The 17,910-nt window shown below is 35.0% G+C and overlaps 1 protein-coding gene across 16 annotated transcripts in view; it reads left to right on the top strand.

Moving 5' to 3' along the window:
- The window catches only part of RALGAPA1 (Ral GTPase activating protein catalytic subunit alpha 1), a 132,588-nt gene that overhangs the window by 89,397 nt on the left and 25,281 nt on the right, over nucleotides 1-17,910 (top strand). For all 16 annotated transcript variants that reach the window (XM_083837708.1, XM_083837698.1, XM_083837712.1 and 13 more), the window contains 3 exons: nucleotides 881-1,036; nucleotides 9,512-9,670; nucleotides 10,937-11,064. In XM_083837708.1, the coding sequence (XP_083693834.1) occupies nucleotides 881-1,036; nucleotides 9,512-9,670; nucleotides 10,937-11,064 (443 nt within the window). The remainder of the gene's footprint in view (nucleotides 1-880; nucleotides 1,037-9,511; nucleotides 9,671-10,936; nucleotides 11,065-17,910) is intronic.

Raw genomic sequence — 17,910 nt, 5'->3', positions numbered from 1 at the left:
CTAGAAGTCTGCCGACTGTCACGAGCATAGATGTTTATTTCCCACATTCCTGATTCTTCAGGAGAAAAAAAAAATCAGTTTGATGTCTTAAATATCCTTCTTTAGTGGGTTAATTCTCTTAGACTTTATTAGCAAGAGTAAAGATTTGCTTATTTGGATTAGTATTTCATGATGAGACATCAAATATGTTAACTTATTAACATTAAATTGCGGATCATTTAGTAGTATAAAAGCAAATATATCCAATGTGGGCAGAGATTAAATATATTCACGTCTGAGATACGGCTTTATTTAGGCACTGCTGTAAAAGTGAAATAGCACATTAAATATTATTTCAGTGTCAAACTATTTCCCATAGAACTAAGATTTACAAACATATTTATGAATTATCAGTTAGTTTTCCATGATGTTTTTTCATATTCTAAGAATGAAAATTTCTCTAGGAAAAGACGTAGGAGGTAACAAGACAAAATTGTCTGGCTGTCATGCAGGGTTTCTTCAGAGCTCAGGTGAGAGCTGATGTAGTATCACAGAATTTTTATAAAGTCAAAAAGCGTGTGTGATTCACTACTGCCAAGAGGTCAGGGAATAATGAAATAGATATTCATATACACATCCACTCCCTATTTCCAACGTCATCTTCCCAGAAACATCTGTGGTGATCGTGGAATATAGAATGCCACTGCACTGCAGTTGATTTCCAATCTAGTCAGCGAGTCTGGACACTATTAGATAAGCATAACTGTACTGACAGTGTTATGAAAAGTGACCTTCAATTTTTAAAATTCCGTTGAAAGAAAATTAAAAAAAAAAAAGTGTGTAAAGAATGTATTTATCGCTTGATTTTTTTTTCCTAATGTCTCCTGGACTTTACTTGTAGGTGAATCTCACAAACCATTGTGGCTTTATGGGAGGACTGCAAAAAAACAAAAGCACTGGATTGACCACTCCATATTTTGCTACCTCGACAGTAGAAGTAATGTTTCATGTATCAACAAGAATGCCTTCTGATTCAGATGACTCTCTAACAAAAAAGGTAGGTGTTTATGATTAACAGGTTTTCTTTGGGGAATAAACCCAGTAAGAGTCATTCTAAAAAGGAAATCCAGTAACTTTCTATAAAAAAAAAAATCATAAAACATTATACTAACTTTACATGCTGCTAGTTGGTATTTTACTGAAGGGGGGTAAAGCCATATAAATTATTCTGTAGGAGTGAATTTTGTCATCATTGCAAATGTTGGTGGGATCACATGAATAGTGGTGAAAAATGAAGGGAGGTAATTGTGTAGAAGAAAAAGCAGTACATCTGAATGGTATTTTAGATTTGAGACTATGCCAATTAATAAATATATGATGAGTACTTTCTAAGGTGACTTTTTATTCACTGGAGAGTCACGTGCTGTCTATTAACCTAATTTTTCCTTTTAAAAAAATTAAAATACTAATAATTTGACAATGTTTATCATATATAAGGTATTTTGGTTTAGAACAGGCACAAGTGTTCAACAGTGATAAGATCTCTCATAGCCACATTAAGAAAAGAATGGTTTTCTGTATCGGTATTTTTTCTTTAGAATTTAATAAATTCCACATTAGTCATAATAAGTTACGGCCTCCAACATGCGTCCTATTATAAATGAACAATTGGCTGTCATTAGACTGTCCCCTGTTCTAGGTACATACATCTTCAGATGTGCTAATCCATCCAGTAGACACGTTAATGAGCACTGGTTGAAGTGTAATATTGGAGGAACTGAAGCTGGTTGACCTCAGCATGGAGTTTAATACTTGTAATTAAATTAGACAGTAGACAGTTAGTAAAGAGAGAAATAGCCATGCCTCTGGCAAACTTCAATTATTAATGACTTTTTTGTTCTTTGTGTTCAACTTGAAGAAAAAATATTATTGTTGTTATTGTTATTATTATAGACTGACTATGAGTTTTAACATCTTGCTGTCGCATCTCAAATTATTTTTTTTAATTAAAAATATTTTTTCTTGTATGTCTATGGTGCTGGGCCCTTTCTGTTCTTTATTCCATGAAGTATAGCCAGATTAATACTCAGGTTATTAAATGATTCATAGAATTGGTTTATTAGAAAATATAATTAATTTTTGAACAAGATTGTTGCTATTGTTCTAGTATAGAACATATATATATTGCTACAATATATACTGCTAAGTTGACTGGCTTCTGAATTTTTTAAACAGAAAATTGATTTTATAATTATGCTTTTTATAATTTATAAGCTTATAATTATGCTTACAGTCCTTGCATATAATGTTTGAATTAGAGCATTAAAAAGTGTTGACAGGGGGAAAGATAGGTCATAATGAAAATTAATTAATTTTTCTTAAATAATTTGCAAATGCTGTAGGCTTCAGCAGAACACGCAGGAAAGATCTCATGTCTGTTTCCAGGAGCACTCAGAATCTGCATAGAGCTGTTCTGCCAGACAAGGTTCAGTGCTGCTCCATGCCTCCTGTGATTTCAGTTGTGAAAGTGGTGTCAGCTGGACTTTTTTAACAACTCCAATTTGCCCCAAGCCTGTTTCTCTCCTCCTTCACCCACAATCTCACTTTACAGTAATTAAGAATATTTGAGGTCTGTATGGATATGTCAGGAGGGTATATATCAAAAGATTGGGATTGTATTTGTAGCCCACTGCTGATGGGCTGTTTAACTTTAATCAAGCTACTTTATTCTGCGTGGCTTTCTTGCCTGTTCTTCTGCGTTTTTTGTTCATTTATAGCCCAGTTTCCTAATGAACAAAGGCTTGTGAGTCTGCCTTTATGTCCTCCCCTAATTTTTTTTTGAACCGTTTCAATCAAATTTAGTAGAGACATATTGGAAAGGTATTAATTTCATGTGTGTTTAATGAAGATGGACTAAATAAAGCAGTAGGAGAGACTCTTTCCTACTCATCAGGTAAAGACTCTATGGGGAAACATTAGACATCAAGGAACCAGCACAAGAGAGAGATACTATGAGTGTCATCCCAAATTAGAGAAAATCATCATGTTTGCACCTTGGGTAAAAAACAGCAAGTCAGAGCCATAGGAAAACAGGTTTAATTCTTTTACTGTTTGTAGAACTGCTTGTGCTGCTTAGTCTGTGATCAGATCAGAAAAAGACCTGTTTTTATGAGATGCACCATTTTATGAGGTGCTATCCAGCACAAGCTCACACCCAGTAGCGTGAACCTCAAAGTCATCTGAGTGCCATGCGTGCTAACACTTGTAATTGTTCTGAGTGCATGTACTGTTCATGACCTTCAGAGAAACTTGAGTTTTGAGTTTCTCTGCAGGTCTTTCATGTGCTTTCTTTCATTCAAAGAGAAAAACAAGCAAACTTGCAGTTGTTGGCTTAGTACTGCTGCTGTTTTTTATATTGTAGATGTGCCTAGAGGTGCATGATAGGTTCATCTTATAAATGGAAATTAAATTAAATTAAAGCAAAACTTCTTCCTGCCAGTCCAGCCACGGCAAAATCAAGATTCTGCTGTTTCAGAGGCCAACCCAATTTTAAACTTATTTTCCATCAGTCTTAAAGAGCAGTAAATAAAACTTTTAAGTGTCTTGGATGCCTCTGAAACATTTGTTACTGAAGACATGAACAAGAGCAAGAAAAGACATGATTACAGGAAGAACAAATAAAAAACTTCTGGATATATAGAGGAACTTAACATTGAAAGTTAAGCATATCCAAAGAATGTATTTAATTTGTAAATACTACATTAAAGATTTAAGGTTGATAATATAACCCAGTTTGTTTTTCTCTAGAATTAAAAGTTAGAGTAAAAAGCATTTACAGTAGCCTGACAAGAACAAACTTGCAAAGAAAATGTCAGAATTAAATGAAACTGTGAAAACTCAGTTCACAAAGTGAAAAAGCTCGTATCTGTCTCTACAGCTTATCACCTGTCTAGCTGCTTCTTCCTTAGATAACGGAGTGGAGGTGTTGTACATGAGCTTATACACAAGACATGTAAATAAGTAATAGTAATGTTACTAACAATTGGAGTACTAACTCATCTTGGACCTTGGGTGTATTACATCATTCTAGGTTATCTGTGAGGTTGTCCTAACCACCTAAAAGAATTATAACTCTGAGTATTCTGAGAGTTCATTCTGGTATTAACATGTATTCATTCTGGTATTAGCATGTATTGGGAAATTGAAGGTTTATAAATGTAAATTATTAGTACAATATTTCTTGAGTTATCATTAAGTACACGTATTGCTAAAAAAAAAACCACAAAACAACAATAACAACACACAAAAGTCATCAACACACCATAGGTACTGAAATAAAGTTTTGTGAAAAATTCAACCAGAGGGTACATACGCTGTAGACAGCAGTGCTGCCTACATTTAATGGGCAAAACTATCTGCAGTGAGGCAGTACCTCAGATGTTTCTGCTACTTCTGTTCATTTTATCATGAACACTTTCATTTTTGAAGAAGAAACAAAGTTTGGGCTAGCTGTTATAAGAAAATATAATAGCCTTTTTTCTCCCTCCTTTAGGTAAGCGAGTATTAGAAATTACAGTAATTTTGGCAAGAGTTCAAGGGTTAATGCAACAGATAAATAAAAGGAATTTTCTGTAAATTGAGCCCTGCATTATTTCACTTGTCTTGCCTTTCCAAACCTAACTCATTTAATTTTAAAAAGTAAATACTTAAATTCTTCCTGACAGTGTGCTTTGCTTTTACTATCGTTTATTACTTCAATTATGCTTGGTATCACTTAGAACAATCTGCCATTTGGAAATTTCAGTATAGCCTGCAGCTTAGTATTAAGTCTGGCTGCTATTGTAACATGTACAGCATATGACACTAATGTATCAAAATTAGATTTGATCATCCCTCCTGGTTATATTTATTTCACGTTTCTTTTGTATTCAGTTAACATAAATGTATTAGGAGAGCTGACACATGATGATGGCTATAGAGTAAGAATATTTTAAAGTATTTTGAGTTAAATTTGAAATTTCAGGTAACCTAACAGTCGGTCATTTTTATATATTTATTTTAATGGAGTAGAGTTTCAAAGCAAGCCTAAAAAAATCTGTTCATCTCTGACATCTCCTCAGGCTGTCTTCCCGTCAGCTCAGATTTAAAATTGGTAAAACAGGGCTCTTAATCTCTTTCTCATTGCCACCTTTCTGGATCACCATGGATAACATGACCATTGTGCCTGTCACTTGTGCCCATAACTGGAAATCATCTTTAATTTGGTCCACTTTTCTGGATTCTTACATTCAGTCTCTGCTTAAGACTCTGTTCTTTTTTCTGCAACGTTTCTTGCAATGTAGCCTTTCCTTGTCCATACACGAAGCTAAAATTTATCCACTATATCCTAAACTGTTGTCTTGCTTGCTGAACCTTCCTTTCTCTGGGCTTGACACTTTGATCCTTTAAGAACACTGCTATAAAAGACATTTGCCTTTTTACAGATTCTTTACATTTGCCCATCTCTATTTTATGTATTCCCTTATATTTTGATAACAAACTCCTGAGAACAGTTAGACCCGCATTTATACAGTATTTAGTATTTTAGAATGTAAAGGTGTTTCAGCTATAGTGTATTACAAGTTACTTGAAGTCTAACATTACTTTAGTGATTTTTATTATTTATATTATTGCTGTGCCTTAAATCTCTAGTAAATACTTGCACTCTATTTTGCTTACTGTAATTTATGCACATACAAAGGTGTAAATTTAGGGAGACAAGGTCAGGAAGTGAGTTTGAAGATAATAATGCTTTACAGAACCAGTGGTGAGTTTTGAATAACCAGTGGCATAGATTTCACTCTCGGTACCTGTATATGCTGTGCACAACACATCTGATTCTGTTAGGTAACACTGGGACCACAACTCCTTCTTAGGAAACCATGTTGCCGTCTGTTCTTAGGAGTCAATGCACAGAGATGGTTGTAACTCAGTATCTTTGTACCACTTGTGTCCAGGACTTAGTAAATTCTGGGATGCTTCCAATTCAGTGCAAAGACATAAAGAATCCAGATTAAAGTGGAAAGAGGTCAGACTCTGGCTCTTCTGTGGTGTAATAATTACAGTGAATGATGAATTCTCCTAATGTTTGCTGTGCTTGCAGGAGAGCTTTGTAGTGGAATACTGCTCAATTTCAGAGTCCTTCAAAAGGGAACTGAAAAATGAAGAAAAACTGGAATTCTTCTTTCTAAAAAGTTAGTTCAAAAATCTAGCAGGCCTTGGAAAGCTTTTCAAAACGATTCCAGATATTGGATCTCTTCCATGAATCAAGCGTTTTGATCAGTCAAGTTACCAGCATTCAAACTTTTTTATAAGCGTTGCTTGCTGACCACGGTGAGGACATGAAAGAAGCAACAAGGAGCACTATGTTAGGATCAGAGTTTGTTCTGATCTACTCTAGAGAAACAAACAGAATGACTTCTCCAACGTTTATTTCTTCTCCAAACATAAAGATAAAATCAGCAACTTGTATCAGATCTTGTATACTTGTCTATTCTCTTGTCACCCTTTTGTCTCCTATGATGGAAACAAGGCATTGATCATAGTCTCAATTTTGGGTACAATACATCTTTTTACAAACCACCATATACAGTTTATACCATCAGCCACCTGCTTGCACCATCTGACTTTGACTCTCAGTGCATTGCCAAATGTTACGGAGATGCCATTCAACACTTTACTCAAACTGAGTCTTTGCCAAATCATTCTTGGTAGTAACCATGAGGTGAAGCACACCTGACAGGACTTGGAACTCAGTGGAATAATCCAGTTCATTTTCCTTTTCCTCAAAAGAAGTTTGTGAGTTTAGCCTGGACTGTATCCTCACACCTCCATGGGCTATAAAGCAGATTTTGAAATGGAGAGAAAAATCACTGATGGGGCTTCAGTACACTTGGCATACAATAATACATGCCCCTTGTCAGTAGTTCCTGTAAAATAACTGCACAATGCACTTTTATCACACTCCAAAATCTGTGGCAGTCTGATTTGAAAGTATACACCAGTAGTGATGCTCCATCTTAGAATCACAGAATCATTAAGGTTGGAAAAGACCTCCAAGATTATCTGGTCCAACCATCACCCTACTACCAGTGTCACCCACTAAACCAGGTCCCTAAGCTGCAGATATCAGTAAGATATCAGATAAGATAAGTAAGATATCAGCTGCAGATATCAGTTAGCTGCAGGTATCAGTAAGAGGTACACAGGGGCAACCTTTGATGAATGAATCTCAGAGATGCCAAGAAGGTGTACTATCTAAACTCTGTATATGTTTCAGATTTTAAGGCCATTTATTTGGCATGTAGACTGTCTCTGTCCCTTGTTTCAAATCTAACGGTGTGAGTTATGTTGTCTTTGAGTCCAAAGATGGTAAGTAAAGGAGAGCTAATTCTAGTAAATAGTTCAATATTGCTGTACTAGGAGTGGTACAGTGCAGTGATGGGTGTTCTGCTTTTCGGCAGCCAGTTCAATAGAGGTGCACCAGACAACCATGTCTCAATATAGGATCCTATATTGTACAGTTTTTTCGCATTCCACAAGATTTTATACCTGAACCTCTTACTTTCCCTTTGATAAGGCTCTCTAATCCTTCCTGAGCTTTTCACTTGCTTCTAAATGTGTGCCCATCAGTTCCACATGCCTTTCTGTCACTGTCATATTCCAACAGATAGCTTGGCTGTCACTTCACCTGGGAAGGCAGAAGCAGCTTAGGCCGTCATAACAGTTCCACAGTTAGTTGTCTTTTTACAACATACGTCACTGTTGACTGTCATCCAGAGTTTCTGCAGCTGCTGTTTGTGTTTCACATCAGTCATTCAGGTTGCTGCCTGGTTTTGTTCTAGTGTAGTCAAATAAAACTCAACGTAGTGAATGTTGTTATAACCAGTTCTTCTCTGGGTCTGGGTTTACAGTTGGCACAAGAGCATCCCTAAGTGTTGTTCAAAATAACTCAGCCATCTACAAAAGAGGCAAGAATAGCTCACTTCAAAGGAACTGCAATCATTGTACATTAGATGTATGTACGGTCTGGTCCAAGCAACACAAATGACTTGTTGAGCATCACACAAGATGCGGGGCACTGATGCCATCTGTCCTTTGCCCAGTCCAATGCTGAAGAAAAAGCTTTTCTTGCAGAAATACTATGCAGGTTTTCAGGCTGATACAATTCAAAGCCAGCAGAGAAGAGCAGAGGCGGCTTTTTTTTTCTTTTTTTTCCTTCTTTGTTTTGTTTTTGTAAAGGCTGCTGCTGACAACCAATATAAGTCTTCAGATAAGACGAAAGCAGCATTCCAGGAGGTTTCATAATATAAACAAGCAAATACTTGCAATGAAATTTCTCTGATGACTGTGTATATGTTTTGCTTTTATTTAAAGTGCAGTTGTATTTTGAAAATGAATACAGAAAATTGTTGCCTTTTTATACAAAATAACTTCTTGTAAGTGCTCAGATTAGTATCTGCATGTTACCTGTTAACAGCAGTTCACAGTGCTGTCCTTTGAATAACATCAATGCAATTGTTTGACAAACTAGAGTTGGCTAAAGCTGTGCAAACAAACTGAAAACTGTGGGTGAGGAAAATTGTCAGCTCTATCTGGTGATGCACAAGGAGGAAAAAATGAGATTCCAGTTTGAATTTTCACAAATGGCCTTTAGTGGAAGGAAACTTAATCTTTAATAATCTGAATGTATTTAATCAGCATACATAAAGCCTCTCTCCATGATGTTAACAGTTTTTTTTTTCTCAGATGGCAATGTTTTACCTGAAAGAGCATTTGGGGGCTTCAGTGCAGATAATTCCAAAGCGTTCAGTATGTTCTTCAGTCGGGTTATGTGATTACAGCTGACGGTGCAGCACTGATTTTCAGCATCCCATTCAGCCATTCTGAGCAAGTTTTTTTGATTAATTTTTCAAGACCTGTTTTTGTTTACAGGGGGGTGGTTAGTTTTCCAAAGGTGTTACAGGTTTCTGTTTCATCTAGGGGTGTGCCAAATGAAGCATCTCATCTCCTTTAGAAGGCTTTTTGTTTGTGGTGGCCAGTTTGGAATTTGGCTAGAATGATGAGGTTAAAAGAGTGCTTAGATAGGTATCTTTTATACAGATGTTCATCCACATGCTTATAAAATTCATATAGAAATTAGTAGTTCACTGCCTGTGAATGAAGGCAATCTTGAAAGCATTTTAGCAAATCAGATTGAATCATTCAGCATTCTTGAGATAGTATCAACAAAATTTTAGTTTTTAGTAGTCTTATTGACATCTCTGTTAAATAGTCGTTGGCACCGATGTATAAAAATCTATAGCAAAAACCAGTACTGCAAACTAATACTGTGACTGAAAATGTAAGAGAACTATAGTGTAATATGTTTACTTTATTCATCCTTCTTTATTTCTTTTTAGTGGGTTTGTCCTATTGAAAGATGAGCATTTAGTATAGCAGTATGACTACAAGATATATTTAAACTGACAGGCTTTTATCTCTGCTTTTTCAGCTAAGACATTTAGGAAACGATGAAGTACACATTGTCTGGTCAGAGCATACTCGGGATTATAGAAGAGGAATAATTCCAACAGAATTTGGTGATGTTCTTATAGTTATCTATCCCATGAAAAACCATATGTTCAGTATCCAGATCATGAAAAAGCCTGAGGTAAGAGTGGGGAGGTTTGTGTGTATTTCCTTCATATGTTTGTAATGAACTGAATTCTGTTCTGAATGGGAGCTTTTGGTGTAATAAATTGATTCAACGAGGTGATCTGTCTTTAACACTGACAATTGCAGTGGAGTGGTAGGAGGAAGGGGAAGAAATCAGTGAGAACAGTGCGTGGTAAAATAAGCAACGTGAAACTGCAAATATCTGATCCTATCAAGTAAATCTGCTAGCACTTTAAACTGCAAACAAAGCTGGAATATTCTGCATAATTATTTAAATTCTAAGATAAACTTTGAAATCTTCTTTGTCAAATTTGATATGTGACCGTGGGCATTGAATCATAGCCTGCTCCAGCTTTCTCCATCCATGACATATTCCCCTTTCTTCTTAAAGCCAGTTTTCACCTTCTCCTGGACTCCACGCAGGAATTTGGAGATTAATTCATCAAAGCAGGGATCATTCAACTCTAAAGCATATGAACACAGTCTTTCTAATGACTGTTCATTAAATGTCTGCGCCAGCTCTGTTCTTAAAACAGTGGTTTAGGGTAGTGGTTTAGGGTAGTGAACACTCACTGAGTAAAAATAGTCCTAAATGTTTGTACTACATAATTTCTGTTTCTGATGTCACTTGCCATGAATTTCTGTATTTCAAATTTTAAAATTTTTTCTAGAAGTACTAAAATTAATAAAAGAGATATGACAGACAGAGGTTCTCCTATCTCTCTCTGATGATAGGAATGAAATGATGCCTGGTACATGGTCTTGTTACTGCTGGGTTACTTACATTTTAATTACATTTTAATTAATAAGTATATTATTTTCCTTACTCTTTAGGTACAATGAGATGTATTATGGAAGGGCTTGCAGGTTAAAGAGGAAAAAGGGAAAAGGAAGCTGCTCTTGCTTACTACTACCTACAGTATTGTCATCTAGTCTTTCAACCTCATAAACATCATATGCATGACTATTCTTAGGATTTTGGCAGCAAGTGTTGAAAATAAGCTTTGATGAGACATAGTATTAAAATAGTTGCTTAATTTTCTTCAAATACTATGTTATCTATTACCAAGGATATCAAGCTGTTATATGGCTGTATATTTCCCCAAGAGAAAAGGTCTGTCATGGAGCACAATAACTGGTCTGATTGTCTAGCAATGAGGAGAAAAAAATTATATATTTGAGTGCTCTATTGTTAATGTTGATTGCTAATTGTTATAGCTTAGATCTTGCTTTATGTTGGATTTCTTAATTTTTTATTCAGGTTCCATTTTTTGGTCCACTCTTTGATGGTGCTATTGTGAATGGAAAAATTCTTCCTATTATGGTTCGCGCAACAGCTATAAATGCAAGCCGTGCATTGAAATCATTAATCCCATTATACCAAAACTTGTATCCTTTCACTCATATGGTTCCCAAGGCATATACATTCCCTTGCAGTTCTACAGATATGATTTTCATGTTTTCTGTCATCTTTTATTTTTGTCAGATTAATTTAGGGAAAATAGTTTCAGTGTATTATGGTGTCATTGCCTTTAGGAAACTTAAACCCATAGAACAGCATTCAGATAAAGACCATTTTTAATTAAGCAAAGAATAGATTCAGCACTAAAAAGTTGTTCTTATAATATTTTATAACATGGAGTAAATTCTTAGCGCATTGTCTCAAGTAATTATTTTAATGACCATCTTCTGGGTAGACTTTCTAAAGCATCCACGTCATGGTGTTACTAATCTTTCTTTTCTTAAATATAAAGTATTTTTCCAGTATTAGTATGTCTTAGTTTTATTTTCTAGAAAACAATCTAGCATCCTAGAAGGATGCCAATGCTGTTTTCCTTCAAATTAGTTACTTTTTTTTGTCCTATAAATTTTGTTGTTCAGCTCAGAATGCATTTTTTTTTGTCAAAATGAAGTTAGTGCCTTTGTAAACATGTCAGAAAACTATCTCATTTTTTTGTTGGAACTGAATTGTAGTATTTTGAAAGGGCTGCTCTTGAGAGAATACCAACCAGAAATTAAGAAACATAAGGCAAGTCAATCACTTTGATGTCTCTCCTTCTTAAGATCGAGTTCTATTCTGTTATGTACGTGTTATTTAAATCAACAAGAACATACTATTTTTTGGTTTCATAAATTCAAAGGTAAGTTTAAATTTTGATCCAAAAGACATTCTGTACTTAATTTCCATCCAAGCTGTAGATATTTGTATTTGTCGTGTGATAGATTGATACTAGAATACTCCGTTCTGTTAAGGCTGACTGTTAATACTCATGTTTGTTCCCACTTTAAATATGATGAAGTGGATTTACAGATGAGTGATGGATGGTGTTTGATGTGATCACATTAAATGACGTTGGTGCCATTTCTGTACATGACGTTGATTCATTGTATTTTTATGTTCAGAAAGGTCCGATCTTTTTGTCATTATTCAAGTGGCTTAATCAAAGTATTTAAAATGTATTATCATCATTATACCACAAAAAGTGATGTCTTATAGCATTATATTGATGTATAGTGATGAGCAATTGGAAAACAATTTACTTTGAAATAGCAAACTTTTAGTAGGAAAAAAACCACAAACTTGTATGTTTCAACTTCTTTATAGAATATGGAAGTTGTAATAAATTCCTCAGTCAGAGCTTGCCAGTTCGATGTCTTGGAATTGGCCAGGTCCTAAGAGCTGTTTATTGTATATTCACTTAAAGTTCAGTTCTCTAAACTGTACTTTCTATATGCATCAATTCACTCCACGTCATTGATGAAATAACGTTGCTTACATTAAAATGTTGATATGTCTCCCATAATATGGTTAGCATAATAACTATGAAAAGCATTACCTATATTTAATATTAGATAGTATTAGTTGGTAGGTTTTATGTCATCACTTGGTAAGCTTATGAAGCATCAGCTGATTGAGCACTGATTTTAAAGGCTTTATTAAATAGCCAGTGGAATTCTTTTTCCACCTGACTTAGAGTATCTTATACTCAGTGCTTTGTATAGTACTTCAAAAACTAAAATGGAGGCATGAGGACTTCTTTAAAAGCTGTTTGCTTGGAGTGAGATTAGAAAAAACGTCTAACTTCCCTGGACTGAGTTAGGCTATGGTGGGGTCAATTGCATCAGTAGGGAACAGAAAAATAAAATAAAATACATTCCAAAGTTTGGCCAAGTTCTCTGTGTTTTAAAAAACTCTTGATTAAAAAGTCGTGTCCTTGCTCTTGGTGTTCAACCCGTCATCATATTTGAGGTTGATAAAGAATTTCCCTTAGATAAGAACAGCAAAGACTGGTAGGAGTTTGCTGTAACATGGACATAGTCTAGGAATATTTGAAGAATATTTGAAAATTGAGTCCAGTTAATGTTCCTGCAGTAGAAAGGAATTGAAGATGTTGAGGATTGTCTTTAGTGTCTCCCACTCTTTTCCTCTGGCATATTTTAGCTCTGACAAAAGCCTTTCTCTACTAGCTTTTAAGTTTGTTGTGGAATGAAGGGGGCAGGGACAGAAGTATTTTACGGTCTGTGGTTAAATAGCATTTCTGGAGACCTCTCCAGACTTAATGTGTCTTGTGGAAGACAGGACTTTTTGAGCAAATAAAAGAAAGGGCTCAGAGTAATGAAAACAATACCTCTGAAGACAAGGAACAGAAAAAAAAGGAACAGAAAAGCTGTTTTTCAGAAGGTGCACCAAAAGCAGCAATCCTTCAGAAAACTGAAGCTGATAACCAAGGCCTCCCACATGTCCAGGGCCATAGTTGTGTCAGTGAAGGAGACTTCTCAACTGATCTGCTTGAAATTAGATTTTATTTATCTATTGAGTATATTTTAATACATTCAAGCAGTGATAATTTTTTAGGAACTTTGATGATGGTAAGTGGAAATATAGTTTAATGTGGATCTTGAGGGAACAGGAATACTGAAGACTTCTGTTGAATACATAAAGAACAAATTTCAAGCCATACACTTCTGTATTTGCTCTCCTTTTACTAATGTAGTAGACCAACAAAATAGGTAATTAGAAAGCCAGTATCAGTGTATGGATGGCTCTGTGCCTGCGATGTTGTGGTTCATTTCACTGTGCTGTGGAATACTTGGTGGACATTTTTTCACTCTGCATGGAGTTGATGATATGTAGGTCTGTGCTTTTGTATATTTGAGGAATATTTACAGTGTTGTGTTGCAGATCTTTGTGGTTAAAATGGGTCATGGTAAACTCTTGATTAAACTAGGTGTGTGCTGATTTGAAAGCATATGGCAACATGAAGAAAGTGGCACTGCGTTTGGCCCTTCTCCTTCCAAGGAGAGGATTTATCCATCCTGAGTTAGTGCTTTTTCTAAATGCAGACCTGACTGAAAAAAATCAGCTGTCATTTGTAATCAGCAGGGATATTCAGTCCTCTTCATGTAACCTGATTGCAACTTTTTCCTTATTGAGCTAGTCTGTTAATCATGATGTGGCAATGAGTAGTACATGTGAATAGTATAATAATGGTTGCATGGATACAGGAAATTCTGCTCATCTCCCTTTTATAATCTGCTCCAACTTTGAGAATGTATTGTATGGTCTGAAGTATCTTTCTGAGATTGAAATACTCTGTCATTCACATTCCTCTTTCTGATGTTATTTTGACACTCCTGATAGCAAACGTGGATAGCAAAACACTGAAGATTTGATTTTGTTAATGATCGTTAAAGGTTTCATCTGCTCTGTTTTCATTCTTTGCTCAGAATACTATAATAATGTTTCAGTATTGTAGTATTTTAAGATTAAAAATGTACTGTATTTATCAGCAGACATCAGACAGGCATGGCAGGTATCTTGCTTTAATTTGATGCTTGACATTTTCATTGCTGTAGCTTCTTGAAGAGAAAATTGCTATTTTAGATGGCATTACTATGTTGATTTGTGGAATTTTCTTTAGTTTCCCCTTGAAGGATTCTGGAGCTCCTCACTGTCTTTCAGTTGCCTTGCTTTCATGTAACAGTACCCCTTCACCAATAGGCGGCATATATGCATGCAGTAGCAGATGACACGCAAAATACTTGCGTTGTCTCACTACCGAAGCAGCAGTACCCCCTTCTCTACCTCATATATGTGTTGCTTGTCATTCCGTTTGCCTTCGTACACATCTATCTCCTGAATACACTCCAGCTGCACGTATGCTAGGAAAGCTGGTAAGACTCACAGCAGAGTCTAGCAAGACTGCAGGTGTAATAAGGGTACTGAATGGTGAGAACAATTGTTTTCACTATGACGTGGAATAAGTAGGCTGTTATTTAGAGGGTCATTAAATATTTTTTATTTACTGAATTGTATGGAAAGTCCTGGTAGGAATGGTTTTACTAATGGCTTCGATATCTGAGCAAGCACTTTGTTACATTCTGAATTCAGAAACTATTGTATGTAGGAAATCTATCAAAACTAAATATTTTGAGCAATAGGAAGAGTGGTTTCATACAAAAGTTTACCTGAACTTCCTGAATAAATGACAGGTGTTAGATGCCAAAAGGTACACAAAGGTAACACTCCTTACTTGGCATAGTAGGCTTGTCCAATGATCCAAGTTGTTAAAATTATTTATATTATACAACAAGCCAGGAAAAAACCTAAAACCTTGTGAGAGTACAGTGTGAAACACTACTGTATTACTTTTTAGATATTTACACAATTTTTGGAGCATTATCAATTATTGCAAACTATCTGCACTTCAGATTGTCTGCAATTCAGACACCATGATGCTTTCTTTCTTATGTAATATTCCCCCCCAAAAGGATGCTACCTAATGTGTAGCTGCACACAAAGGAGTAAATCTTATTGAGCATCTTTTAAATCTGAAATTTATTGAAAGTTTAGAACATCTGGAATATAGATGACTTGTATCCGTAATAATAGCATCATTTTCACTTCTTTATAATAATCTGCAAAGTATTTGACCTCATGCCAATAATTCTTCAACCAGTTGAATTTTTTTGTCTTATGTGGAGGAATGTAAATATTAAAAATATAATGCTGCTTTAATTATTCAATCTACAGAATGCAGAATGTTGTAGAATAAATCTTTATCTAAAGGATTTAGTAATTTTTGTTACCAAAACGGGAAAATTTACACCTCCTCATCTTTTTGACATTGTATTCCTAAACAGTTGGTACTTGATGCAGCTAGCGTTTTTAGACAGTTGTCTTCCAGAAATGGAAAACATAGACCCGATATGGTATCTGACAAGACAGTCACTTCTTTACAAATAAAACAGTGTGTTTGACGGGTTTCTTAAAAGGTTGACATATATTAAAAGCTCATAGCACAGAAGCTTTCTTGCTTGATGAGATATACTCAACTGCCCCTGTAAAGGGATTTATGTGAAATGTTAGTGTCTTTATTTGTTGTGTCTGCTTGACTATCATCTGCCTCAAGATAGAATTTTGGACATTGGAAAACCTGTATTTTAAAAATTGTAGTGGTTCATGACATACAGTGAGCAAAGAGCAAGTTTACATTCTCTAGTCACATTTAATTAAGCACGTGTTTCATTTACATTTTCACATGAGGATTTGTGAAGATTTTGGAGATTTCTCTCTAATACAGAAACTTAGAAGTTAAAGCTAGAAAGCACTGACTTTGGCAATACCGGTTTCCCTTCCCTTCATTTGAATGAGCATGTGTAAGAAAAAAATGAATGCAATGATACTGCATCAGTGATAAATGTGTTTAAAATGGAAAAGGCATAAGAGGTGCTAAAGGAGCATTCCTTCTCTTTCCTAGATATACATCAATTCATTTTTCAGAATACCACTTAATCAATTTTGGTATCGGTGAAAGAAATAACACACGCTGTTATAATTGCTCTTCTAATATGTTCATTCTTACAATTTTTTTGAAATGCCATGTGCCAAGACTCTCATCAAACTTCACTGTATTTCTGGCAATACAGTTTTGATACATGACATTTAATAAGCTTTTAAAATACCTGTTATTGCTTCTTCTGTCATCATAGGTGAAAAGAAATAGACAATAAATATAATGCTTGATATACTTTTTAGATATTACTCTATATGCTTTACAACAAATAATTGAAAATTTCTAGATTTCAGTGAATATTTATCCCATCCTGAGTCATATCATTGTAGCCTTATCTGTTGTGAGCTCGAATAGGAGTCGCAGATGAATTCATTATATGACCCCTGCTGTTTCTTCCATGAGGAAATAGAGTTATTTCTAAAATCTACTTTACTGTTTAGTGATGGAAATTATTTTCCAAATACAAGCAGGAATCACAAGGTAGAGAATATGATGTTCAGTCTTTCCTAATCCTAGTTCTGCTGAAAACTCTTTTGATCTTTTAATAATTCATAATGTAGTTACTTATATGCCTGCTTACAACAGTTAAAAAAAAAAAAAAAAGTGAAGATTTCCCTGGCATTTATAAATATCGGATTGTTTTAATAGACTGTTCAGCTGTTTCAATTTCAAGGAATAGTGTAACAGTTTCTCTCAGTATTGTAAGACCTAAATATAAGAGGAAGGTTCTGCCTCTATACAGAGGCATACATACACGTGTGCATGTGTGTGTGTGACTAGTTATAGGTATGTAATGACGGTAATAGCTTTTTATATCATCTTTATGGAATTTTCTTCCTTGAACTAATACATCTAGTTAATGTATTTTTCCTTTGATGTCACAAGAATATTTGGACAATAAGGGACTGTTGTAAGAAAAATTCCAGAGGAAATACCAGGAGGATTTGGTTTCTTGTAAACCATGGATAGCTAAAGTACTCAGAATGGCAAACCACTAATGAAAAAAGCAAAATGAACAGTACTTAAATAACCACTGCATTTATGAATATTCGTAATCAAGATTAGCACTTTAATATGTTATTACTGAAAATTGGTGCTCTTCGAAATATCTTACTTAAAGGAGTTGTATACATGATGGCAATGGAATGTAATAGAACCATATAAAGTAACTTCTGTATGGATAATAAAATCACACTGAAATTTGCCCCATGAAAATAAAAGGCCAAATGAAAAAGCAGTGAAGATTCCAAAGCATAAATTGTGCTATTTATGTTCGTTAAGTATAGTTTGAATCCTGTCTTAGGGACATCTCACCTAACTATATATCTAATGTTGCTCAGTAAATGAGGCAAGTATTGATTGGCATATGCTGCTTAAATCGATCACCTTGACAGCCAGAATTACAGTAATCTGTCAGTATTAATGACTGTCTTTCAAG

The sequence above is a fragment of the Anser anser genome, assembly GCF_964211835.1.
Source record: "Anser anser genome assembly, chromosome: 5".
NCBI classification, from domain to species: Eukaryota; Metazoa; Chordata; class Aves; order Anseriformes; family Anatidae; genus Anser; species Anser anser.
Note: the sequence above shows the minus strand (reverse complement) of the source record. Positions and strands in the feature narration are given on the sequence as shown.